The sequence below is a fragment of the Mauremys mutica genome, chromosome 2 (genome assembly GCF_020497125.1).
Source record: "Mauremys mutica isolate MM-2020 ecotype Southern chromosome 2, ASM2049712v1, whole genome shotgun sequence".
Classification (NCBI taxonomy): domain Eukaryota; kingdom Metazoa; phylum Chordata; order Testudines; family Geoemydidae; genus Mauremys; species Mauremys mutica.
This window is the reverse complement of record NC_059073.1, coordinates 162,203,399-162,229,406: the sequence shown is the minus strand read 5'-3', so window position 1 is coordinate 162,229,406 and position 26,008 is coordinate 162,203,399. Positions and strand designations below refer to the sequence as shown.

The window sequence follows — 26,008 nt, the reverse complement described above, 5'->3', positions numbered from 1 at the left end:
GGGATAAATGAAGGGGCAGGGGTGGGGGAAGCTCTCTTTTATGGACACCCAGCCTGCCAGTAGCTATAAAATTCCTCTTAGTAGCTGTTCTCTAATTGCTCTACCTGTAAAGGGTTAAAAAGTCTCACTGCTATGCATAGGTAAAAGGAAGTGAGTGGGCACCTGGCCAAAAGAGCCAATGGGAAGGCTAGAACTTTTTAAAATTGAAACAAGGCTCCCTTTTGTCTGTCTGTTGTTGTTCTCCTGGGGCGAGGCGGATAGGGCAGCAGCTATGCTGTAAGAAGCTTGGGCCAGGTATGAAAAAATCATCAGTATCATACCTAGAAACTACTCATTTAAGACCCCAGATATGTAAGTAGATCAGGAAATGTCTAGGAAGATGCAATTAGATTTATCCCTTTTATCTCTTTATGGCTTGTGGATTCCTCTTTGCTAACCCCAGGTGCTTTTGTTTTGCTTGTAACCTTTAGCTGGACCTCAAGAAAGCTATTCTTGGTGCTTAATTCTTGTAGTTGCTCTTTTAAAATCTAGCAATAGCCTGAGTTCCCAGATGTATTTTCTTTCTTTTTTTAAATAAAATTTACCTTTTTAAAGAATAGAATTGCCTTTTTGTGTCTTAAGAGGTTTGTGCACACGTTGTTTGAGTAGCTAGTGGCAACAGCTGATTTCCTTTTATTTTTTTCCAGCTCTTCCCCAGAAGGGGGCCGTGGGGGTGAAAGGGCTTGAGAGTGCTCCACAGGAAGGAATTCCCAAGTGCGCCTTCCTGGGCTCTCAAACGGGTTCTGCATTTGGATGGTAGCAGCATCTACCAATCCAATGGCCAGTATTAATTTTTAGAGTCCTTGCGGGCCCCCACCTTCTGCACTTGAAGTGCCAGAGTGGGGAATTAGCCTTGACATGGTGGCAGAGCGGTGGGATCATTTTGAACCTGAGGCATGGATCTCAGGATTTTAAAAGGACATATTTTTCCTTTTGGCAAGTAATGCTAAGCATAATGCAGGCACACTTGGTGCTCTGTCTCAGGCTGATGGCAGCTGAGAAGGGGCTGAGGGTGACTGAGAAGGAACTAAGAGAAGTTCATTTGCGCAGCTCTTTACAACCTTGGTGCAGGGCACAAAGAAGACTAGTGCACTGCTACTGAAAATCTCTGATCAAAAGCCCCTGGGCGCATGCACATCTGAAGTGGAGCACCTGTAGGAATACTACTCGAAGAATTAGTTCATTTGCTTAGATGTGCATTTGCAATACACTTACACTGTTTAAGTTTGAAGAGGAAAAGGAGTTATAAAGTGAAGTTCATATTGCACAAAAGCACATCCAAAGTGGACAGATTAGACATTTCAAACTATGCTGTAGTCATTAAGGTGCTGTGAAATGTATTCTTTTGCACACCTATAGAGACAGAAGGTTTGACCTGGAGTGCAAAGAAGCCTGGATTACTCTAGGAAAACATACCATTTGCTATCCATTTCCCAAGCTTTGAAACCAAACTTGAGTCCTTGACTGCCAGGGTAAATAAAGTAGAAGGATGCAGAGAGAGAAAATAGAGTTCTATAAACATGATGAAATGGAGCTGCCTAAACAAAAAGTAATAACCAGGAACAGCAGAGGACAGAAATTACTATTAATCAAATCTATTTCTACTGAGAGGAGAGATGAAAGAGAACGAGGAGTGCAACTGAAATATCAGAGTGATCAGGGACCTGATCATAGAAAAAGGGCTTTGATACTATAAACTTAATGGAAAATATAGGCCTTAGTCTTCAGACACACCATGTTTATGGCTTAATTGAGGACAGCATGGGAGAAAGATGGCTCTATGTCACCTTTCTGCTCCCTGAGTTTTGCTCTAAGTTATGTCGACTGCACCAGTTCCATACAAAGCACTGAACAACTACTGAGTGATCAGCTCTGGCCTGCCCCATGCCCTCCTCTAACCTACACAGAGGGTGAGAGGGGAAGAGCAGATGATATAGAGCCACCTTCATTGGCTCTACACCACCTGAGGATTCACCTGTGAGTGTTCAGCTGTTGTACCTCCAACCGTCACCCCACTCTGCTTGAGCAGCACTGTCTGTAACCTGTGTTAAGAGGAATCCAAAGCTGCCTCTTTAGGGCAGTTTTCTGACTTCAGCAATGCAAAGTGGCTTGACCCAGGGCTGAGTACTGAGCCCACAATCATAAAAGTATCAAATGACTTACTTCTGAAGGTCCTTTTATGTGTACAGTGCATATTTAGGGCACACTTCTGCTCTCATAGAAGTCAATGGCAAAACCCAAAGGGGAAGGATTTGGCACTTTTTGAGTATCTAGACATTTCTCATGAGCACTAACAGAGGAAGCAAAGCAGGCCAACAATTATTATGAAAAAAAAAAAAGATACTTTCTGCTGTCCTATAAAAAGAAATAATTCCATGGAGGTAGAGCTAAGTGAGGACTCTAAAACAGTGGTTCTCAAAGCCAGTCTGCCGCTTGTTCAGGGTAAGCCCCCTGGCAGGCCAGGCTAGTTTGTTTACCTGCTGCATCCACATCCCACTGGCCGCGGTTTGCCACTCCAGGCCAATGGGGGCTGCGGGAAGCGGTGCGGGCCGCAGGATGTGCTGGGCGCCCTTCCTGCAGCCCCCATTGGCCTGGAGCGGCGAACCACAGCCAGTGGGAGCCGCAATCAGCTGAACCTGTGGAAGCAGCAGGTAAACAAACCGGCCCAGCCCACCAGGGGCTTTCCCTGAACAAGCGGCGGACCAGCTTTGAGAACTACTGCACTAAAACATGTTCTATGAATATTTGTTCACATTTTTAAATCTATTTGCTTGGCCATTTTCACACACTTTTCCACACTCAAGGTATTGTCGAGAAGTTCAGTTGAGTTGTACATGCACATCAGCTTGTGGGAAATGAATTTTAAATTTGCATATGCAAATCAGTGTGCAGGAAATGCCTGAAAGCTCATTGAACCAGAAAATGGAAATAATACATTATTATCTATTACTATGGTAGCATCTAGTGGCCCCACCAGCGTTCAAGACTCTATTGTGCTAGGTACTGTATTATAAGAGACAGTCCCTATCCTAAATAGTTTATAATCTGAATAGACAAAGTCTAGATGAAAAGAAGTATTATCATCATCATCCTCATTCTTACAGGGGGAATGGAGGCCCAGAGAGACTGTGACTTTCCCAAGGTGGTCTCTGGCAGAGCTCGGAACTGAACCCAGATTTCCTGAGAATGAGACTAACGCCTTAACCACAAGACAACATTTTTCATGCTAAATGTTGGGGAAGTATATACTTTCACTCCATCAGTTATCGTGAGTAGGGTAATCTCTACATATAAATATTTCTTCAAACATGCTCCCCATCTGTGTCTTCCTATGTGTGTTTGTAGGGAGTGAGAGAGAGAAAGATGCCTTTTCCCCCTTTGCAGCAATGATAGAACATCACTCAGAAGTCAGTATTCTGGTAGCATCTGGAATGCAAGTGGTTCAGTTAATTGGAAATTACTGTTATTGTGGCCATTCGGCACTTGTTTACTTTTTGTGTATTAGATCACTGTGCTCCCAATCTCATGAAACAATCACAGGTTAATTTTGTATACAACATCTATACAAAGGAAACAGTAGATGCCACATAAAATATTGTAATTCCTTTGGGCCAAAATGCCATCATTTGAACAGGCCTATGTGTTTAAAAATGTGCAAAGATAAAATATTTCAGAGAAAGCAATACTAAAGGAAGTGAAGTTCTTCGAAGTAAAGGAGAAAAATCGACAACATAATGTGATAAGAACTATATAACAAAAAGCCAGATGACACACCTGAGCGGTGAGGGACAAATCAAGCCCCACTGTAGTTCTGCTGCTAATGAGGACTGCACAGGAAGTGGACCCTTGTTCAGCATATATATCTACTCTTGGTAGCTAATGCACAGAACAGGCTGGAGCATGGAGGAGCTGGGGTCCAGAGTTGGGCCATTCCATGGATATTCCCATCCCCTAACCACATGTCAGCCCAGGGCCTGGACTAGCTATGTAGACTGGGTGCTGGGTCATGATTTGGGCCGAAGTGAAATTTTACACTACTTTCTCAGTAGTATAAATATGAACACTGCTTTCTTCACAAGGAAAAATCTGTATAATTGACACATCTGCAGCATGCTTTGGGTAACCACTGATTTGAGTTTGGTGTATACATCTGCTAATTTTAGATGTGGAGACTGCTGCTGTTCTTTTAATGTAAAAGATGTACCACTGTGAATGCAAAAGGTGCTAGCCATTATCTCTTTGGCTGAATAATCTAGTTTCAGAATGATGAACTCAGTCAATTTGCAAGAGAAACACATGAAAGGTAAGGGAAAAGAAGGAGAAATAATCTAACCTCAAGGGACTCAGTAAACGATACAAAATTCATAATTTTATTAATTAAGAGGCAACAATCTAAAATCTACACCGCAAAGTAAATCAGCATCAATTCAGTGATTTCTTAGGGTATTCACTAGAGAAAAATAAGAACTAGAAAATGTAAACTCTGTAAATCTGCAAACCCAGTAATAAGATTTCTTAACACTCTGATTGCAAAACTGCTGTTTAGTGAAGGGTCTCATGCTCCACTGCTTTGCAAGTTTCAGTCATTTATACCAGTGTGAATGCAAATGGAATGTAGAAAGCTATCCAGTCAGAAAGGCATTGTTTTACACCTATTTTTCACAGGTGTATATGACTACATAAGGTGCAAAGCAGTGGGAAATCAGGCCCAAACTGCTGAGAGTGCAGTTATCCAAATCTATGCAAACAAAGGTATGCACACACTGGGGCAGATTTTGTAAATTAGGGGCATGTAAGGTGAGAGATCATGGAAATCTTAGGACTCCAGATAGCACCTAAATTGCCCCATTACAATGTTTTCACTCTGACTAGTCTCTCCCTGTATTGATCAGCTATTTGCTCCAAACCCTCCCACTCCCTCAGGGTCTCCCACGCCTTCCCTTCCTTTGTCTCTCCATTTAGCTAACTCCCTCCTAACACAATCCCATTGAAAGGATTTAAATAACTAAACAGGAAAATCACAAAACTAACATTATGTTTGCAGCCATCACCTAGTTCACTCTGTATGTTCTGTCCATTTCCCCTACTATTTGCTTGTTTTATCTATTTACATGGTAAGTTTTCTTATTCTGTTCAAATTTGTATAGCTTTAAATATTTCACAGGCACAAAAATAGTGCACTGTACATTTAAATGAAAATGGGATGAAAAAAAGAGAATTTGTACTCAACATGATCCCATAAATAAAGATTGTTGACGGGAACACTAATGTCCCTTGAGCTATGTGTACATTGCACAGTTAAACTGGTTGACTGGCATCTGTGTTTGAGCACCTAGCTTAAAGTTGCATGGGTATGAGTAGAACTGGGTAAAGAATGGATTTTTCAGTTTGCTGGCAATTCCAAAAAACTGAGAAAAATTGTTTTGGGTCGAATTGAAAACTAAATGTTGTGAAATATCTGATGAACAAATAAGTAAAAAAAATGTTTTGGGTCAAATTCAACCATTTTGTTCGACCTGAAACAAAACATTTTGTTTTGATTTGCAGTAGGGTTTTAAAGTTTTTTAATGTTTTAAAATTAAATAGGCCTGTCAATTAATCTTAGTTAACTCACACGATTAACTCAAAAAAAATCACAATTTAAAACCTTTATTGTGATTAATTACAGTGTTAAACATTAGAATACCAATTGAAATTTATTAAATATTTTGGATGTTTTTCTACATTTTCAAATATATTGATTTCTATTACAGCACAGAATTCACAGAATACAAAGTGTACAGTGCTCACTTTATATTATTATTTTTATTATAAATATTTGCACTCTAAAAATGGTAAACAAAAGAAATAGTATTTTTCAATTAACCTCACACAAGTACCATAGTGCAATCTCTTTATCGTAAAAGTGTAACTTACAAATGTAGATTTTTTTTCTTGTTTGTTTACATTTATGGGAGATAATGCTGCCTGCTTCTTATTTAGAATGTCACCTGAAAGTGATAACAGGCGTTCGCATGGAACTTTTGTAGCCATTGTTACAAGATATTTATGTGCCAGATATGCTAAATATTCATATGCTTCTTCATGCTTCGGCCACCATTCCAGAGGATATGTTTCTATGCTGATGATGCTTGTTAAAAAAATAATGCATTAATTCAATTTGTGACTGAACTCCTTGGGGGAGAATTGTATGTCTCCTGTTCTGTTTTACCTGCATTCTGCCATATATTTCATATTATAGCAATCTCGGATGATGACCCAGAACATGTTCATTTTAGAACCACTTTCACAGCAGATTTGACAAAACCAAAGAAGGTACCAATGTGAGATTTCTAAAAATAGATACAGCACTAAACCCAAGGTTTAAGAATCTGAAGTGCCTTCCAAAATCTGAGAGGGATGAGGTGCGGAGCATGCTTTCAGATATCTTAAAAGAGCAACACTCTGTGGAAGCCAATTAATAATTAACAAGGATTTGAAGAGATCTTAATGAATGTTAGTTAGTTAGCATGAGTTAGGCTAGCTGTGATCCTAATGACGTGAGATTTGTAGAAGCAAGATAATGTAAGACAGAGTGAACTGTGTGAAAGTTATTACGACCTTGCAATCTTCTGATAATCAAATGTGCAGTCTTGCTTTTTTTTTAGTAGTGAGACAAATAAGATAGCAGAAAAGCTTATGTATAAACAAAATGTATTTGTTGCTTTTTACCGTCTGTATTATTGCTAGAAATTGTCTGTAACAAAGGTATAAAGCTTGCTGTAATTGTTTACCAGTTGAGAGACCTGTCCGGGACTGGGGTGACCCTGTGTCCTATGGCACTCTCTCCCTCCATTGTAATTACTGGAGAAATAATAAAGTATTTGATTTTGCTGCACCAAACAAAAAGCGAGAACTGAGTTTTTCTCCGACAACTCTGATGCGGAAACTACAGAACCTGAACCACCAAAAAAGAAAATCAGCATTCTGCTGGTGGCATCTGACTCAGATGATAAAAACGAACATGCATCAGTCCTCTCTGTTTTGGATCATTCTCGAGCAGAACCCATCATCAGCATGGATGCATGTCATCTGGAAGAGTGGTAGAAGCATTAAAGGACATATGAATCTTTAGCGCATCTGGCATGCAAATATCTTGCTATGCCAGCTACAACAGCGCCATGCGAATGCCTGTTCTTACTTTCGGTTGACATTGTAAACAGGAAGCGGGCAGCATTATCTCCTGCAAACTGTAACCAAACTTGTTTGTCTGAGCAATTGGCTGAACAAGAAGTAGGACTGAATGGACTTGTAGGCTCTAAAATTTTACATTGTTTTATTTTTAATGCAGTTTTCTTTGTACATAATTCTACATTTGTAAGTTCAACTTTCATGATAAAGAGATTGGACTACAGTACTTGTATTAGGTGAATTGAAAAATACTATTTCTTTTGTTTTTTATAGTGCAAATATTTGTAATCAAAATAAATATAAAGTGAGCACTGCACTTTGTATTCTGTGTTGTAATTGAAATCAATATATTTGAAAATGTAGAAACCACCAAAAATATTTAAATAAATGCTGTTCTATTATTAACAGCCCTACAATTAAATTAAAGGAAATTTCAAAACAAAAGTTGATTCTAATTGAAAAACTGAAATGTTTTGTTTGAAAAATGAAAATGCTTTTATTTTTTGGATTATTTTTCCTATATGAACAATTTGGTGAAATTGACATGAATTTCCTTAATGTTTTGGTGTTGCCAAATCTGCATATTATTTTAAAAAAAAAGGCTTTTGAAAAATATCTCCCAGCTCTAGCTGTGAATGTCCCCACTATAGAGTTCTGCCTGCGTTACGGTGTCCTCACTGTTTCTGCACTTGCTGTGTGTGTCTGAGGGCACACCCCATGGCTCTTTATGCTGAGATATCCTAGGATTCTTGCCCAGTCAATTGTATCAATTAGTGGGAGAACTCATCTGCCTAAGACTGTCAGCACTCAAGTGATTAAGATTATGTCTACACTGCAAAGTGGACAGGTTTCAGCCCTAGTTAAAGCAGATTCTGGATTCTAACCCAGACTCCCAGCTGAGCAAGCTAGTCCAGACCTAAAGTAGCTTCAAACTCAGGTCAGAAGTTTTTCTGTAAGGATGGAAGGAGGGGCTAAGGCTCAAATCTGGGTAAGAGCCTGGGTTTGCTGTGCATTGTACATATACCCTTAGAAACAAAGAAGTTAATGAAATATAGTCAATATAGACAATGTTCTGAAGTAATTTTAAAGGACTGATGAAAGAAAGTTGCAGGAAAACCTCGAAATAAAGATTTAAGGCAAATTCATGAATTTGGGGAAATAAATGCATCCAACATATATTCATGCTCTCTTCATTCAGTATTGCACTGTCATAAAGTAAAATCAGTACTGCTGCCTTAGTTCGAAGATAGTGTGCTGTAAGAGAGCAAATACATATGCCCTCCTAGAGAAAAAGGAGGTTGTTATCTCCAGCTGGGTTTATTAAGGACAGAAGGCGAGTTCAATAGTCACTACCCCTTTATTTCACATCCTTGCACAAACGCTGGTATGAAATCTTCAAGCACCAAGAGCTATGGCTTTGATAGCTGAAATTAATTTCCCAGCTTACAGAAAGGAGTCATTGGAGCCAAAACCCTCAGTGACCTGTTATACCTTTGCAGCTGATGGCTGGTTGCCATTTTCCATCAGAGCAAAATGGTGTTGGCGTGTGAAACTGCACAATTCAATCTCTTTATATGGTGACCTCATACAAAGGAGTTAGATGTCTTTAAAGGAAGAGAAATTGCTTTAGAAGAATGAATCCTGTGTTTAATAGAAAGTGCTCTTTTAAAAAAAAGTTCTCTGCTGACTAGTCTAAAATGCTGCTCTCTTTCTACCTCCCCTGCTTCTTCTGTCTGGTCGTCTAGGACCGGGCTCCTCTCTGTCTCTACATACAAACGCACCATTGTTGGTGTGAGAGCCTTCTCCTCAGCAGTAATTGCCATCTGGAAGAGCCTTCCTGTGTCTTTCTGCCTCATCAACTCTCCATTCATTTTCAAATCTCAGCTGAAAACATATCTTTTCTCCCTTGCCTTTGCCTCTTAATTACACTCTCCTCAGCCATTATTTATCAATGAATATCTATAATTGACTCATTTAACTCTCTGAAGTATTCTGGGATGCAGATTCTATGAGAGATGCAGTTGTATTTTTTCTGTATGTTCTGTCCTCACCGATACAGGTGAGACTTCGCACTGGGAGTTGATCACCACCCACTAGGAGAGAAAATCCATCTGTCAGTCATAGTCACATAAACGAGGCTTCCTCAATTCTCCTCCGATGATTCTGAGATAATCTAAAGAGTTAGGACAGGAGCCAGGGCCGGCTCCAGACCCCAGCGCGCCAAGCGCGTGCTTGGGGCGGCATGCCGCAGGAGGGCGGCAGGCGGCTCCGGTGGACCTCCCACAGGCATGCCTGCGGAGGGTCCGTTGGTCCCGCGGCTCCGGTGGAGCATCCGCAGGCGTGCCTGCAGGAGTCCACCGGAGCCGCGGGACCAGCGGACCCTCCGCAGGCACGTCTGCAGGAGGTCCACCGGAGTCGCGGGACCGGCGACCGCCAGAGCGCCCCCCGTGGCGTGCCACCGTGCTTGGGGCGGCGCAATTCCTAGAGCCGCCCCTGACAGGAGCAGAGGACTAGAAGATGCACCACTGACCAAAGAGTTAATGAACTCTTTATATGGCCCATTGTCAGCCATAGTTAGAGACTCAGCTATTAGAGGAGAAAAGTAACAGAGGGGTAGCCATGTTTGTCATCTCCTTGTTCTTTTAGAGGAGAGAGGCACCTATGCAAAAGTGCAATTTGAGAGAACCTTTAAAAGCTGCATCTGCAGAAATGGAAACATTCAACTAATCATGCTTTAAAAAAAAAAACCCAAGCCTTGATTTTAATTTTTTAAAATGTTGCAAAGAAGAGAAATTGTTTTCTTATATATAAAATTCACAATTATTTATCTCATTCCAATATTTATATACCATTATGAAAGTTGGAAGGGAAAAAATGAAAACCCTCCCCTAAAAATACAAAAGCAATAGACACAATGAGTGCTCTGTGAATGCGCAAATGGCTTTTGACACCTATGAAACCCCCTGAGGCTTCTTCCCATGAAACAGTAATCCTCTTTGCAGAACGTCCTTTTAGCGGACAGGACAAGGGCATCTGCAGATCTCTCTGGATAAGAGAATAGTTACCAAGTTAGAGAGGCAGGTATTCAAAGCTTAAACCTTTTTCTTGTTCTTGACAAAAAGAATGATAAGGACTTTGGATTTATGAAAAAATACAGCTTTATTTAAAAGGACGCTATCTTCTTAAAATTACACTTCTGTATGAAAGCTGTTTTTATTTACTATGGTTACAAATAACACCCAAGGTTACTGTAACTGAAAAAGATTAGAGAAAAATATTTTATTTTTTCCCCAGTTTTGTTTACTGTATTCATTTGACTTTTCTAATATAGCTGGTTCAATGTTTTCCTCTGCACAGTTAATACATTTCTCCTGTTTTTTTGTGGTCTTTCACACAGCGATTGGGGAGAGAACTTTCTTTGTGTAAAAGAGGAAAGCATAATTGTAAAACCACAAATATTGGCAGGAGTCTTAAGAACAAGTGTAGTACCTGCAATTATTATTTTTTTAACTGACAATTTTTTAAGTAGACGCTGTATTTCTAGAATAAAACATAAAGGGCTCTGATCCTGCAAGCAGCTGGGATTAACTTGATGCACGTAGGTAGTCTCATTGAACTCACACATGGCTGGGGCCCAAAGATCTTATAACCATCTAAAGGACAAAGCAGGCATTATGAAGGGGTGGTTGGGCAAGGATGAATGATTATTAATAAAACTGCCTCTTTTAGATGGAAATATGGTATAAATTATACTCCAATCCAGATGCTATCTAAATAAAAATGGTCATAACAAGTGTGTGAATGAGTACCTCTAAAGCATCTCTCTTGTAACAGCAATGTGGTGGCATGTTGTGTAGCACCCAAAGCTTAACAAATTCTGCAGGAGAGATTCTGTGCACTTTCCAGTTTTGTTTCACTCTGGCTCTGAAGATGACACCAAGAGCTGAAACATTATTTCATATATAGATTTTAAGGTCAAAGGGGCCATTATGATCACCTAAGTCTGGCCTCCTGCATAGCACAGGCCATAGAATTACATCCACTCATTCTTTGGATTCATTTTTTTGTTTTAGATATGCCCATACAATACTCTGGGGACATACACATTAAAAATAATAACAAACGGTAGAAATTAATCAGTAAGCCTTTATGAACTCACCTTCTCCATGCAGTCTACCAGGAGTCATAAATATCACCTCCTTCATTCAGATTTTCCTTTACCCACTCCCTTCTCAAAATCCCCAAACACCACCTGGGCCATCTTCTTGCTACTGCAACACAAGCCGTTTGCCCCTCTTTAAACCTATTTATTTAATAAAGTAGAGTAGTAATTTTCTACTTTTCAATGGATTTGGATTTGTGTTGAATTTGGATTTCTTGCATTATATTTGGGGATCCAAAGTCTTAAACCATTAATTCCAAAGATGTTGCAAGTTGTAGAGTGAAAATCATTTTCTGGCTGTGCCTGGCTGTGCCCTTCTTTCTCCTGCACACTCCACTGAAACCTTTCCATTTCCTTGTAACTGTACAGAACCATATCGCTAATCTTATTGGTGAGCGAGTCTAATGTTAATCCTGGTTAATTCAACAGGCAAGAAATTTAGACAGGGAAAACAAGTTCTACAATCATCTGAAAGAATACAAATGCATTATATCTGGAGAGGATGAAAGAATCCAATTCTGTTCTCAGGTACCCTTGTTTAGGTCTGGATTTAGCAAGCTACTTATATGCACACCTAAAGCATGGTCTACACTAGAAAATTAGGTTGGCATAACTACATCACACAGGGCTGTGAAAAATCCACACCCCAGAGTGGCAAAGTTAAGCAGACCTAAGTCCCTGTGTAGACTGTGCTAGGTTGTTGCAAGAATTCTTCAGTTGACCTAGCTACCGCCTCTTGGGGAGGAGGATTACCTATGTTGATGACTGCAACGGTGAAACTGTGCCACTGTAGTGTTGTAAGTGTAGACATACCCTAACTGTAAGCACATGATTAATCCCGAATAAGTCAGCCTGAGATCTGCAGTAATATATAGTCTTATTGATAGCACTTTGAGTTCCTCCAGGGAAAGGTGATCTATAAGACACTGATTCAGCAAAGTACTTAAGCACATACTTAATTCTAAGCACCAGAATAATCCCATCCCCATTCAGGCAAAGTCTTGAGCCTAAAACACACACATAGTTTGTGCTTAGGTACTTTGCTGAATCAGGACCTTATAGGATATGTCCACATTGCAGCTGGGAACAAGCCTCTCAACCCAGACAGACAGGCTTAGAATCATAGAAGATTAGGGTTGAAAGAGACCTCGGGAGGTCATCTAGTCCAACCCCCTGCTCAAAGCAGGACCAACGCCAACTAAATCATCCCTGCCAGGGCTTTGTCAAGCCTGACCTTAAAAACATCTAAGGATGGAGATGCCACCACCTCCCTATGTAACCCATTCCAGTGTTTCACCACCCTCCTAGTGAAATAGTGTTTCCTAATATCCAACCTAGACATCCCCCACTGCAACTTGAGACCATTGCTCCTTGTTCTGTCATCTGCCACCACTGAGAACAGCTGAGCTCCATCCCCTTTGAAACCCCCCCTTCAGATAGTGGAAGGCTGCTATCAAATTCCCCCTTACTCTCCTCATCTGCAGATTAAACAAGCCCAGTTCCCTCAGCCTCTCCTCATAAGTCATGTGCCCTAGCCCTCTGATCATTTCATTGCCCTCCACTGGACTCTCTCCAATTTGTCCACAGCCTTTCTGTAGTGGGGGGCTCAAAACTGGATGCAATACTCCATATGCGGCCTCACCAGTGCTGAATAGAGGGGAATAATCACTTCCCTCGATCTGCTGGCAATGCTCCTACAATGCAGCCCAATATGCCGTTAGCCTTTTTGGCAACAAGAACACACTGCTGACTCATCCACTGTAATTTCCAGGACCTTTTCTGCAGAACTGCTGCTTAGCCAGTCGGTCCCCAGCCTGTAGCGGTGCATGGGATTCTTCCATCCTAAGTGCAGGATTCTGCACTTGTCCTTGTTGAACCTCATCAGAGTTCTTTTGACCCAATCCTCCAATTTGTCTAGGTCACTCTGGACCCTATCCCTACTCTCCAGCATATCCCATCATCCAGATCATTAATAAAGATGTTGAACAAAACCAGCCCCAGGTCCGACCCCTGGGGAACTTCTCTTGATACCAGCTGCCAAATAGAAATTGAGCCATTGATCACCACCATTTGAGCCCAACAATCTAGCCAGCTTTCTATCCACCTTATAGTCCATTCATCAAATCCATACTTTTTTAACTTGCTGGCAAGAATACTGTGGGAGTCTGTATCAAAAGCTTTGCTAAAGTCAAGATATATCATGTCCACTGCTTTCCCCATATCCAGTTATCTCACCATAGAAGGCAATCGGGTTGGTCAAGCGTGACTTGCCCTTGGTGAATCCATATTGACCGTTCCTGATCACCCCCCTCTCCTCCAAGTGCTTCAGAATGGTTTCCATGAGGACCTGCTCCATGATTTTTCCAGGGACTGAAAAGAGGCTGTAGTTCCCCGGGTTCTCCTTCTTCCCTTTTTTAAAGATGGGCACTATATTTGCACTAAATATGGGCACCAATGCACTAAAAACAGCAGTGTGAACACTGAGGCTTGGGTTGGAGTTCAGGTTCTCAAGCCTAGGGATTTAGGTAGGGTTGACAGTCTGAGCTGCAGCCTAAGTGTATGAGTCTATGAGTCTACACTGTTATTTTTAGCGTGCTAGTTTGAGCCCTGTTAGTATGAGTCTGTCTAGCCTGGTTGAGAGGCTCTTTCCCAGCTGCTGCACTGTAGACATGCCCATAAAGCATCTTTCATCCGAGGAAATCAGAGTGCTATAAATAAGAATTTTCCGGTACTTTTACATATTATCATTAATAAGGAGCTTGCTGACTGTGCATACTTTAGGTTAAAAACTCTTCACAAAGCTAAAGAAAAGGAGACAGAATCCACTGTTTGTTAGTAAGATCTATAGCACCACCAGCAGCAGTTTGAAAGCATATTCTCATGAGCACTGTTTTACAAAATGATTTTGTCTTGCCCTCAAATGCATCTTGCTTGTTGCAGAGGTAGAAATCTATCAAGGGCCTGGGGACGAACCAATAAAGGAAAAAACACACCACCATCACCAGCAAAATCTCTGATTTTATTTGTTATCCTTTTTTGCAGCAAAATATAAGAGTGGTGCTGAGCACTGTGGTACCTTATACACCTATATCAGTACACGCACACATATACAAAGAACAACAAGCTCATTACTCTGAAGGCTTAAACTATAGTTAAAGGCTGATGTCCTAATCGGACAGGTCAGACCTACAACAGCCTATCTCTTAAGGGATTTTCCATACACAGCTGGCAACAAAAGAAACAACTTTCTTCCCTTCAGTTGGGCAGCTGCCCAAGGGCTCCCCATCCATGACTAACAGGAGGAAGCAGTGGTTGTACAATGAATAAATTGCCATAATCATGTAACTGTCTTTCTGGGAAACCTGAAGAGATGAATCAATCCTTTTAATGAAAGACTGAGCAGCGGAGATGGAATGAGAGAAAAGGGTAAGAAGGGTGTGGGAGGGGGAGTATATCTAGGCTTATAGCAGTTATGGACCTCTTTTCAGACAGAGGAAAATATTTTAACTCTCCTCAAAAAATCATAGGAGAGTTCCTTGGACCAATACAATCCTTTTAGGCTGCTCTGGCAAAATCTTTCCCACCTGGGAATTCCACATTTATGGAGGAATCCCAGGGTGGAGTACAGCTCGTATAGGGGGCTCCTCTGGTGAGGATGGTGGAGGGAGGAGTGTTGCAGCAATGCTGCACTGGGATAATTTTAGAGCACCTCTGTGGCTGTTTTAAATTTGTGGCAGGAGCTGAGCTGGCTACCAGCAGCCACAGAGATCAAGGGAGCACAAAGGTCTCTCTCCCCCACAAATGCCAAGTATGCGCCAGCGAGGGCTGAGGATCTGGGCCTATGATTTTTGTGAGGCTTTAGACAGAAATTGTACTGACCCATCTGCTTTTCAGGTTTTATTTTTGTTAGAATTATTTCCAAAAAAATGGGTGAAATAATACGTTTGGTTTTTGCAGGCTAAAAATCTTGGGCCAAACCTTGAATTTCTTGTTCAGGCAAATCTCTGATTCAACTCAATAGAATTACTCCTGATTTATACTAGTATAAATTAAAACAGAGTTTGGGACCAGAACCCTTTTTACTGCCACATGTTTTGTGTTCTTGTTTCGATTTGGAATGTAGCACACGTTTATGTAGCACACATTTATTTATGTATTTCAATTTTTTCTTTTATTTAGGCCCCAATCTTGCTTCAATTTAAATCAAAAGCAAAATTCCTATGACTTCAGTGGAAGCGAGATCATGCCATTAGTTGCTTATTGGACACCTAGGCTGCCAGAACATTTGAATACCTCACATTCAATTTAAAATAATCAAATCTAAACAAATGACTCATCCAAGGGGCTGATTCAATAACATTTTATGCAACTCACCTTCTGTGATGGTAATGTTGATTTAAAAGCTTGAATACATAGGTTATATGCATATATACATGATTTCCCTTGAAGCTCTTTTTAAAATAATTATACAAAATTTCTGGTGGCAATTAGCAGAGAAAGCCATTTTAAAAGAAAATCTCAAAGTGTCTTACCTCTGCTTTTATTTTATTGTCTCCAAAACAGAGATGCTGCAAGTAGGCTGCAGCATTGGACTGTACTGAAGGGAACTGATGCTGCAGCATCTGTATAACTTCAGGAAGTTCTGGATCTCTCCATCCAAACTCTCTGTACACAAAGAAACAAGAGAATCCTCAGCAAAGAACCTTACAACAGTGAATACATATCTTCAATGTGGCAATGATTCACCCACCAGTACAGTTAGAAATGTATAGATAAAACCCTGATTTTTTTTTTGTTATTATCAATGCCAGAAAGCACATGAACACAGAATTTTCCCCGCTTTTTACCGCTACCATTCTAACACATTATAGAAAGGTAGGTTTAATCTGAATTATTTATTCTCTCATCAAAGGCCCTTGTAAGTTTTAATGTAATCTAAATCCAATGCATTACAGGAAACTCTGATAAAGATGAAATGAAGAAAGAAAAATAATTATACACACATGTGCACACACGCGCACTTAATTAAAATTGGAAACATTAGCCTTAAATGTTACTGACTGTAGGAAAGGTTCATTTAATTATTATAATCATTATGTGACAAAACTGATATCTAATACAGAAAACAACCATGTATTGTGTCTTTTGTTCACTGTATCCAGGTATAATGTAAACTAAAGCAAAACTAATGCACCAAAACCACATAGCTGATATCTTCTGCATCTTTGCAAATATATGCCTAATTGAAACTGACTGCAAATGTTTCTCAAATGGACCATCTTGATCCTGTGAGGTGCTGATCATCCTTAGAGCCAAATGTTGATGGGATTTGAGGATTTCAGCTCATCTCAGCATGTGTTCAGCATCTTGCAGGACTAGGCTCTAAATGAATATGTCAAATCAGGTACAACTATGTCTCTGCACTCAAGGGAATAGAGCCCATGAAAGCTGCCCTGATTTTGTGTCTCAGGAGTCAGATGTACGTGCAGCATCTCCGAATGAAAAGAAGAAATCTAACATGCCTTTAATTCTTAGGGCTGAATTTTGCCCTCATATAAACATCCACATTTTCCACTGACTTCAGCAGTATTTGTGCATGTGAAATCTAACAGCAGAACATGGCTCTTAAGCTGAAATTCACACAATCTTGGCACAGAGCCTGAGTAAAATGGGCTTTGTGTGAGGGAATGGTGCAAAGATTGAGGGGAACCATATCTGCCCCCGATCAGGACACAGGGTGTGGAGAAGTTGCATAGGACCTTTGTTGTAGCCACTCCAGCCACTGAGATTTAGGATTACAGGTCATACATTATCATGGAACCACTGTTCCTCACTTGGTTTGCTGCCAAACAGTCCATCTGCCCTGGCCTACAAGGAGCAGTGCCCAGTTCGACCTTGTATAAAGGATTCGGAGACCCATATCATTCATTTCCTTCTTCCTAAATCATAGTGACTCTGCTGAACTGAGACACAAAACTTTCAGTATACCTGCAGCCTGTCTTTAGCAAAATCAGACAGCTCACACTAACAGTACAAGTTCCCCAAAATGAACTGAAGCAATAACAATGCATACTACAAAACAAGATTGATCCTGCAAGAACAAGTAGTCTTTGTTTAAATTCTAGCATCACCTATTTGTCTTTTCTTTCATCTCTCTACTATTCCATCTCACACAGCATTTTCTGTCAGTCAGCCTGAGAAGTATCATTCTACGTCGCATCCTTACAAAGATCCAGGATGATAAATATATGACACAAAAGAAATATATTCAGAATTCTTTGCTTTATCAGTTCAGACTAAATAAGCCGTGTTTGATGTAAGTGATAAATTTTACATGAACTGTTTATTACAGAGAAAACATAAGGACACAACAACAAATCATATGGTGGCTGTTCCAGGGTGGATTTAGACTGTGAGGAACTATCAAAGACCTTGTGTGATCCTGTGACACTGACAGGCCAAGTGCCAGGGAATGCCAGAGCCTTAGGAATTCATTTGTATGTGAATATCAAAGCAGTATTAAGTGTTAGTGTGGGTTCAAACTAATTCACTTGAATGCTAATAGAGCTCAAAGGAGCTGTTGATTGTGTTGTTTTTGTCTGTCTCCTGCTATGGGTACCCACATGGCCCCACAGTATGCCAACATTTTTATGGCTGACTTAGAACAACGCTTCCTCAGCTCTTGCGCCCCTCCTCTACTTGCGCTACATTGATGATATCATCATCATATGGACCCACGGAAAGGAGGCCCTTGAAAAATTCCACCTGGATTTCAACAATTTCCACCTCACCATCAACCTCAGCCAGGACCAGTCCACACAAGAGATCCACTTCCTGGACACTACAGTGCAAATAAGTGATGGTTACATAAACACAACCCGATACCGGAAACCTACTGACCGCTATACTTACCTACATGCCTCCAGCTTCCATCCAGGACACACCACATGATCCATTGTCTACAGCCAAGCCCTAAGATACAACCAAATTTGCTCCAATCCCTCAGACAGAGATACACAGCTACAAGATCTTTATCAAGAATTTTTAAAACTACAGTACCCACCTGGGGAAGTGAGGAAACAGATTGACAGAGTGAGATGGGTACCCAGAAATCACCTACTACAGGACAGGCCCAACAAGGAAAATAAGAGAACACCACTGGCCATCATGTACAGCCCCCAGCTAAAGCCTCTCCAATGCATTATCAATGATCTACAACCTATCCTGGAAAACCATCCCTCACTCTCACAGACCTTGGGAGGCAGGCCAGTCCTCGCTTACAGACAACCCCCGAACCTGAAGCAAATACTCACCAGCAACCATGGGCGGCAGGTTATATAGACCTGCAGTGCCCGGGCTCCAGGAATATTCAGGGCCGGGTGCCCTGCTCCAGCAATAGTTGGAGCTGGGTCTCTCCCCCGGCCCTGCCTGGATCGGGCCCCGGCCCCGGCCCCCGCGGGCCTCCCCCGCGCCGCGTCCCTGCTTGGAGCAGGTCCCAGCCCCCGCCTGCCACCCCTCCCCCTACGTGTCCCCCCCGCGCCGTGCCGCGTCCCTGCCTGACAGAAAGCAGGGCACGTCTCTTCCTCATGCTGCCGGAGTAGAGTGGCTCCTGGCAGAACTGCTGTCTGCTGCCCCAGGGTCCTAGTGCCTGCCCCCCACTAATGGCAAGGCAGGCTGCCCTTACCCTGAGCCTCTCCAACGCCCCAAACCCTCAGCCCCAGCCAGAGCCCTCATCCCCCCGCACCCTAATCCTCAGCACCAGCCCTGAGCCCCCCCGCATCATGAACCCCTCATCCCCCAGCCCCAGCCAGAACCCTCATCCCCTTGCACCTTAATCCTCAGCCCCAGCCCTGAGCCCCCCCCACGCATCATGAACCCCTCATCCCCCTGCATCCTAATCCTCAGCCCCAGCCCTGAGCCCACCCCACACATCATGAACCCCTCATCCCCCTGCACTCTAATCCTCAGCCCTGAGCTCCCCCCACGCAGCATGAATCCCCTCATCCCCCCACACCCTAATCCTCAGCCCCAGCCAGAGCCCTCTTCCCCCCACACCCTAATCCTCTGCCCCAGCCCTGTGCCCCCCCACGCAGCATGAACCCCTCATCCCCCTGCACCCTAATCCTCAGCCCCAGCACTGAGCCCCCCACGCATAATGAACCCCTCATCCACCTGCACCCTAATCCTCAGCCCTGAGCTCCCCCAACGCAGCATGAACTCCTCATCCCCCCGCACCTTAATCCTCTGCCCCAGCCAGAGCCCTCACCCCCCCTGCACCCTAATCCTCTGCCCCAGCCCTGAGCCTCCCCCCACAGGATGAACCCCTCATCCCCAGCCAGAGCCCTCATCCCCCCGCACCCTAATCCTCTGCCCCAGCCCTGAGCCCCCTCCTGCATCATGAATCCCTCATCCTCAGCCCCACAGCCCTCACCCCTGTATTCCCTCCTATCCCCAAACTCCCTCCCCACAAGGTGCACCCCCCCTTCCCACATACCCCTTCCCAACCCCAAACTCCGTCCCAAAGCCTGCACCCTGCACCCCCTCCTGCACACCCACCCCTGCCCCAGCCCAGAGCCTGCACCCAGCATCCAAACTCCATCCCAAAGCCTGCACCCTGCACCCCTCCTGCACCCTAATCCCCAGCCCAGGATCTGCACCCCAGACCTCCCCCTCCCGAGCCCCCTCCCAGAGCATTAGGCAGGTGGGGGCGGAGTTTGGGGGGCGGAGTTGGGGGGCGGGTTCTGGGCACCACCAAAATTTCTACAAACTTGCCACCCATGCCAGCAACTACACACTACACCACAGAAACACCAACCCAGGAACCAATCCCTGTAGCAAACCTTGTTGCCTACTCTGTTCCCATATCTACTCTAGTGACACCATCAGAGGACCCAACCACATCAGCCACACCATCAAGGGCTCATTCACCTGCACATCTACTAATGTTATATATGCCATCATGTGTCAGCAATGCCCCTCTGCCATGTACATTGGTCAAATCGGACAGTCCCTATGTAAAAGAATAAATGGACACAAATCGGACATCAGGAATGGTAATATACAAAAGCAAGTAGATGAACACTTCAACCTCCCTGGACATTCTATAACAGATTTAAAAGTAAGTATTCTTGAACAAAAAAAATTCAGAAACAGACTTCAAAGAGAAACAGGAGAACTAAAATTCATTTGCAAATTTAACACCATTAATTTGGGCTTGAATAGGGACTGGAAGTGGCTGGCTCATTACAAAAGCAGCTTTGCCTCTCCTGGAATTGACACCTCCTCATCTATTATTGGGAGTGGACTGCATCCACCCTGATCAAATTGGCCCTGTCAACACTGGTTCTCCACTTGTGAGGTACTCTCTTTTCTTCATGTGTCATTATATAATGCCTGCATCTGTAACTTTCACTCCATGCATCTGAAGAAGAAAGGGTTTTTACTCACGAAAGCTTATGCCCAAATAAATCTGTTAGTCTTTAAAGTGCCACCGGACTCCTTGTTGTTTTTGTGGATACAGATTAACACGGCTACCCCCTGATACTTACCTCCTGTAGTCTGCTATTACATTACTTCTACATTATGTATACCCTGTAATTAAATAACCCCTGATCCAAGGTGTGTTAATGTAAGATCCTAGCCAGGTGTTAAAACTTCATGGAAACTAAAGAAAGATTGTTGTTTGCTCTTACTTTTCCTTTTACACTGTGTATACTCCTGTGACTAAACTCATCAAATGTGGATGGAACCTAGGAAATGGTAATGAAGGACTTAATGGCTGTAACAGGAAATGCTAATTTCAAAGCAAGGGTTCATGGAGGAGTAAAGAGACTTGTCAGATTGCTTTCTGTGTGGAAAAGCTATAAATATGGATTCATGGAACGATACTAAATTACTGAACTGTTTGGATTCTAACAGGGTGGAATAACTAAACAAGAAAGCAGAGATCCACAGAGTTATTCTGGGTAACCCTGAAATACTTTTGTAGATTGGCAGATTACTACATCTCTGCTATCATTTGGATTTACAAATTTTGATTCACCTGTTAATGTGAAGTCCTTTGACTTCCCAATAACTCATTTATTTTTCTTAGCTAATAAATCTTTAGATTGTTTACTAGAGAATTGGCTACCAGTGTTGTTTCTGATATAAGATCCAGAGTATCAACTGATTTAGGGTCAGTGACTGATCATTTGAGATTAGGAGTAACCTGATGTGGTATGATTTTTGTTTTATATACCTTTTATCACAAAAGTTCCATTTGTCTGGGTGAGAACACAAGCTTGGTGAAATCTAATTATAGAATATACCACCAGTGTGAGATGTCCGCCCTGAGAATGGCACTCAGAGTTTTGAGCCACTCTAGACAGCGTGACAACTCCATAGCAAGTTTGACTTAAATTCTGCAGTTCTCCAATGCAGCAAAGTGGAGTTTCTGTGGCAGCTTGAGAAAGAGTTCAAAACTGAAGTTTTTTATTGAATTAAATATGAACATGAATAGCACAATGACTACAATACACCCGCTGATTTAATTTTTTATTAAATTCAATTTATTTTTTGCTGCCTCTAAATTTGTAATGTTCAGTGTGTTGCAGTATTTGTACTGAAAATGCGTAAGTGTATTATAGAATTATCAGGGGAAAGCTGAATGGTTTAGCAGTTCTTCAAGGGACAACTGGGATTTCAGGCACCTGAAAAGCTGTTGGAAGCAGTTTGGGTTTGTGAGATAGCACAGTAGATGCCCACATGCTCAAGGTCTACTGATCATCATATTTGGAGTCGGGAAGGAATTTTTGCCCATGTCAGACTGGCTGAGACCCTGCAGAGGTTTCACCTTCCTCTGCAGCATGGGGCCCAGGTAACTTGCAGGTTTAAACTAGTGTAAATTGTGATTTTCTGTAACTTGAAGTTTTTAAACCATGATTAGAGGACTTCAGTAACTCAGCCAGAGGTTAGGGGTCTATTTCAGGAGTGGGTGGGTGACGTTCTGTGGCCTGCATAAAGCTCTCAAGATGAACAACAAGGAGTCCAGTGGCACCTTAAAGACTAACAGATTAGTTAGTCTTTAAAGTGCCACCAGACTCCTTGTTGTTTTTGTGGATACAGACTAACATGGCTACCCCCTGATACTTACGCTCTCAAGATGTGACTTTATATTCTTCATACATTGATCAGATTTGAGAGAAAGTTTAAATCTCTCTAATTACATTTCACATTTAAACATAAGTTGATATTATGTGTGAGAATTAGGTTTTTCTGTGAATAGACAAATTCAAGTTTTGGGATACCCTGTTCCCTACTGATTTGGCCCTAGCAGCACAGTGACCACTATTTTAAATAGATATATTAAGTATGGATCAGTATTTTGGGGGGAGGGTAAAATGTTTTAAAAAATATATATATATATAAGATGAACAAAAGACTAAAAGCTCAGTTCAGCAGACATAATCTGTATTTTTTGCTGTCTACTATTCCATGGGTTATCAGTTATTCATTATTCACAGTTTATGCAGCGATACCTATTTGGGAAAAAATAACACAACCACCCAACTGCTACAAATATGTGAGCACTGATTGCAAAGATACTAGATCATATAGTAATTTAAAAAAAAATCTCTCTCCAGTTGGTGTAATAGGGACACATCTCAAATTCCAGTTTTACACCAAATTTGAGAAGCAGGTGCGATAGCTGCATATACTATAAATCCATGGGTCAAAGTAAATTTCTATGGAGTTTGAATTCCTATTTCTCAGTTACATTATTAGAGCAGAACATTCACATCTGATCAAGCAGTTGGCATAGACAAGCACTGACACCCATAGTTATTCCAGTCCCAGAAACATTCCCTACGGGCAGTGTTGTAGAGATGCCTGCTGTAGGCAACCATATGTTTAACAAAGAGTGGAACAACACCAAGTATATACCACAGGAAGAGAAAACACTTCTCATTATCTTTAGATATCAATATCAGGGCCGTGGCCAGGGAAGGGCAAGCGGGGCAGCCCGCAGGGAACAAAGCTGTGGGGGCAAAAAAATAGGGCAGCATGGGGGGACACCTGGAGTCACATGCCCCACCCTCATTTCTGCCTTCCATTTAACATAGAGGTTTTCAAGCTGTGGGGTGCGCTCCATAGTTTGAAAATCGTCGCTTCCTGCTAGGATCTGGTGGGAGCCAACCAGCCAGACTCTATGCACTGTGGGAACCACAGTGCTGGCTGGCTGCTTTCTTGCACCACGTCTGACAGGTGTATTTATTACGTTGCATCATCATTCTTGCATCATGCCTGATAGGAAAGTTGTAGAAATTTGTTTCTGGTGCACTGGGAACAGAAATAACACAGGTAGCTTAGGATCAAACAACATACCCACAAAAAAAGAAATAATCAAAGCTGAATGAAGATCAAAGAATGGATTTCCCCCAATGTTATGAAAGATAATGTAAGGGAGATATTTACTGTGATTAAAAATACTTGAGGGCAAAATACCCTTAGAGCCCCGACCAGGGCTATTCTATCTACTGCCCAAAATCCACAAACCTGGAAATCCTGGACGCCGCATCATCTCGGGCATTGGAACTCTCACTGAAGGACTGTCTGGATATGTGGACTCTCTACTCAGACCCTATGCCACCAGCACTCCCAGCTATCTCCGTGACACCACTGATTTCCTGAGGAAACTACAGTGCATTGGTGACCTTCCAGAAAACACCATCCTGGCCACCATGGATGTAGAGGCTCTCTACACAAACATCCCAAACGCTGATGGAATACAAGCTGTCAGAAACAGTATCCCTGATGATGCCACAGCACAACTGGTTGCTGAGCTCTGTGCCTTTATCCTCACACACAACTATTTCAAATTTGATGACAATATATATCTCCAGATCAGTGGCACCGCTATGGGCACCCGCATGGCCCCACAGTATGCCAATATTTTTATGGCTGACCTGGAACAACGCTTCCTCAGCTCCCGTCCACTCACGCCCCTTCTCTACCTACGCTACATTGATGACATCTTCATCATCTGGACCCATGGGAAGGAGACTCTGGAAAAATTCCACCACCATTTCAACAGCTTCCACCCCACCATCAACCTCAGCCTGGACCAATCTACACGGGAGGTCCACTTCCTAGACACTACGGTGCAAATAATTGATGGTCACATTAACACCACCCTATACCGAAAACCTACCGACCGCTATGCCTACCTTCATGCCTCCAGCTTCCATCCCGGGCACACCACAAGATCCATTGTCTACAGCCAAGCACTGAGGTACAACCGCATCTGCTCTAACCCCACAGAGACCAACACCTACAAAATCTCCACCAAGCATTCTCAAAACTACAGTACCCGCACGAGGAAATAAGGAAACAGATCAACAGAGCCAGACGTGTACCCAGAAGCCTCCTACTGCAAGACAAACCCAAGAAAGAAACCAACAGGACTCCACTGGCCATCACATACAGTCCCCAGCTAAAACCCCTCCAGCGCATCATCAGGGATCTACAACCCATCCTGGACAATGATCCCACACTTTCACAGGCCTTGGGTGGCACGCCAGTCCTCGCCCACAGACAACCTGCCAACCTGAAGCATATTCTCACCAGTAACTGCACACCGCACCATAGTAACTCTAACTCAGGAACCAATCCATGCAACAAACCTCAATGCCAACTCTGCCCACATATCTACACCAGCGACACCATCACAGGACCTAACCAGATCAGCCACACCATCACCGGTTCATTCACCTGCACGTCCACCAATGTTATATATGCCATCATATGCCAGCAATGCCCCTCTGCTATGTATATCGGCCAAACTGGACAGTCTCTAAGGAAAAGGATAAATGGACACAAATCAGATATTAGGAATGGCAATATACAAAAACCTGTAGGAGAACACTTCAACCTCCCTGGCCACACAATAGCAGATCTTAAGGTGGCCATCCTGCAGCAAAAAAACTTCAGGACCAGACTTCAAAGAGAAACTGCTGAGCTCCAGTTCATCTGCAAATTTGACACCATCAGCTCAGGATTAAACAAAGACTGTGAATGGCTTGCCAACTACAGAACCAGTTTCTCCTCTCTTGGTTTTCACTCAGCTGCTAGAACAGGGCCTCATCCTCCCTGATTGAACTAACCTCGTTATCTGTAGCTTGCTTCTTGCTTGCATACATAAACCTGCCCCTGGAAATTTCCACTACTTGCATCCGAAGAAGTGGGTATTCACCCACGAAAGCTCATGCTGCAAAACGTCTGTTAGTCTGTAAGGTGCCACAGGATTCTTTGCTGCTTCTACAGAACCAGACTAACACGGCTACCCCTCTGACACTAGATTAGAAAAGTGTGTGTATGAGAGACTATGTTATGTACAATGTATATAGGACCATACAGTTAAAGTAAATGCACAAAACATACCATATCTGCAAATCTATGATCTCAGAAGTTTTCACCATGTGTTTTTTTCCCTAGCAATGAGGTTCTTAACACTTTCAGAGAAGTAGGTGTTTCTGAATAATTTGCTTGCCAAACAGTTTGGAAATATTTAAAAAAATATTTAAGGTAACTAACCTTTTGATCACAAACTTTTCTTTGTTATTGATATTCTTTTGGATTACAGGCATAATTTTTAGT

At 42.4% G+C, this 26,008-nt stretch overlaps 1 protein-coding gene across 4 annotated transcripts in view; it reads right to left on the bottom strand.

Moving 5' to 3' along the window:
* Positions 1 to 26,008, bottom strand: part of CTNND2 (catenin delta 2) — a 1,196,137-nt gene that overhangs the window by 290,690 nt on the left and 879,439 nt on the right. For all 4 annotated transcript variants that reach the window (XM_045005428.1, XM_045005429.1, XM_045005430.1 and 1 more), the window contains one exon: positions 15,904 to 16,036. In XM_045005428.1, the coding sequence (XP_044861363.1) occupies positions 15,904 to 16,036 (133 nt within the window). The remainder of the gene's footprint in view (positions 1 to 15,903; positions 16,037 to 26,008) is intronic.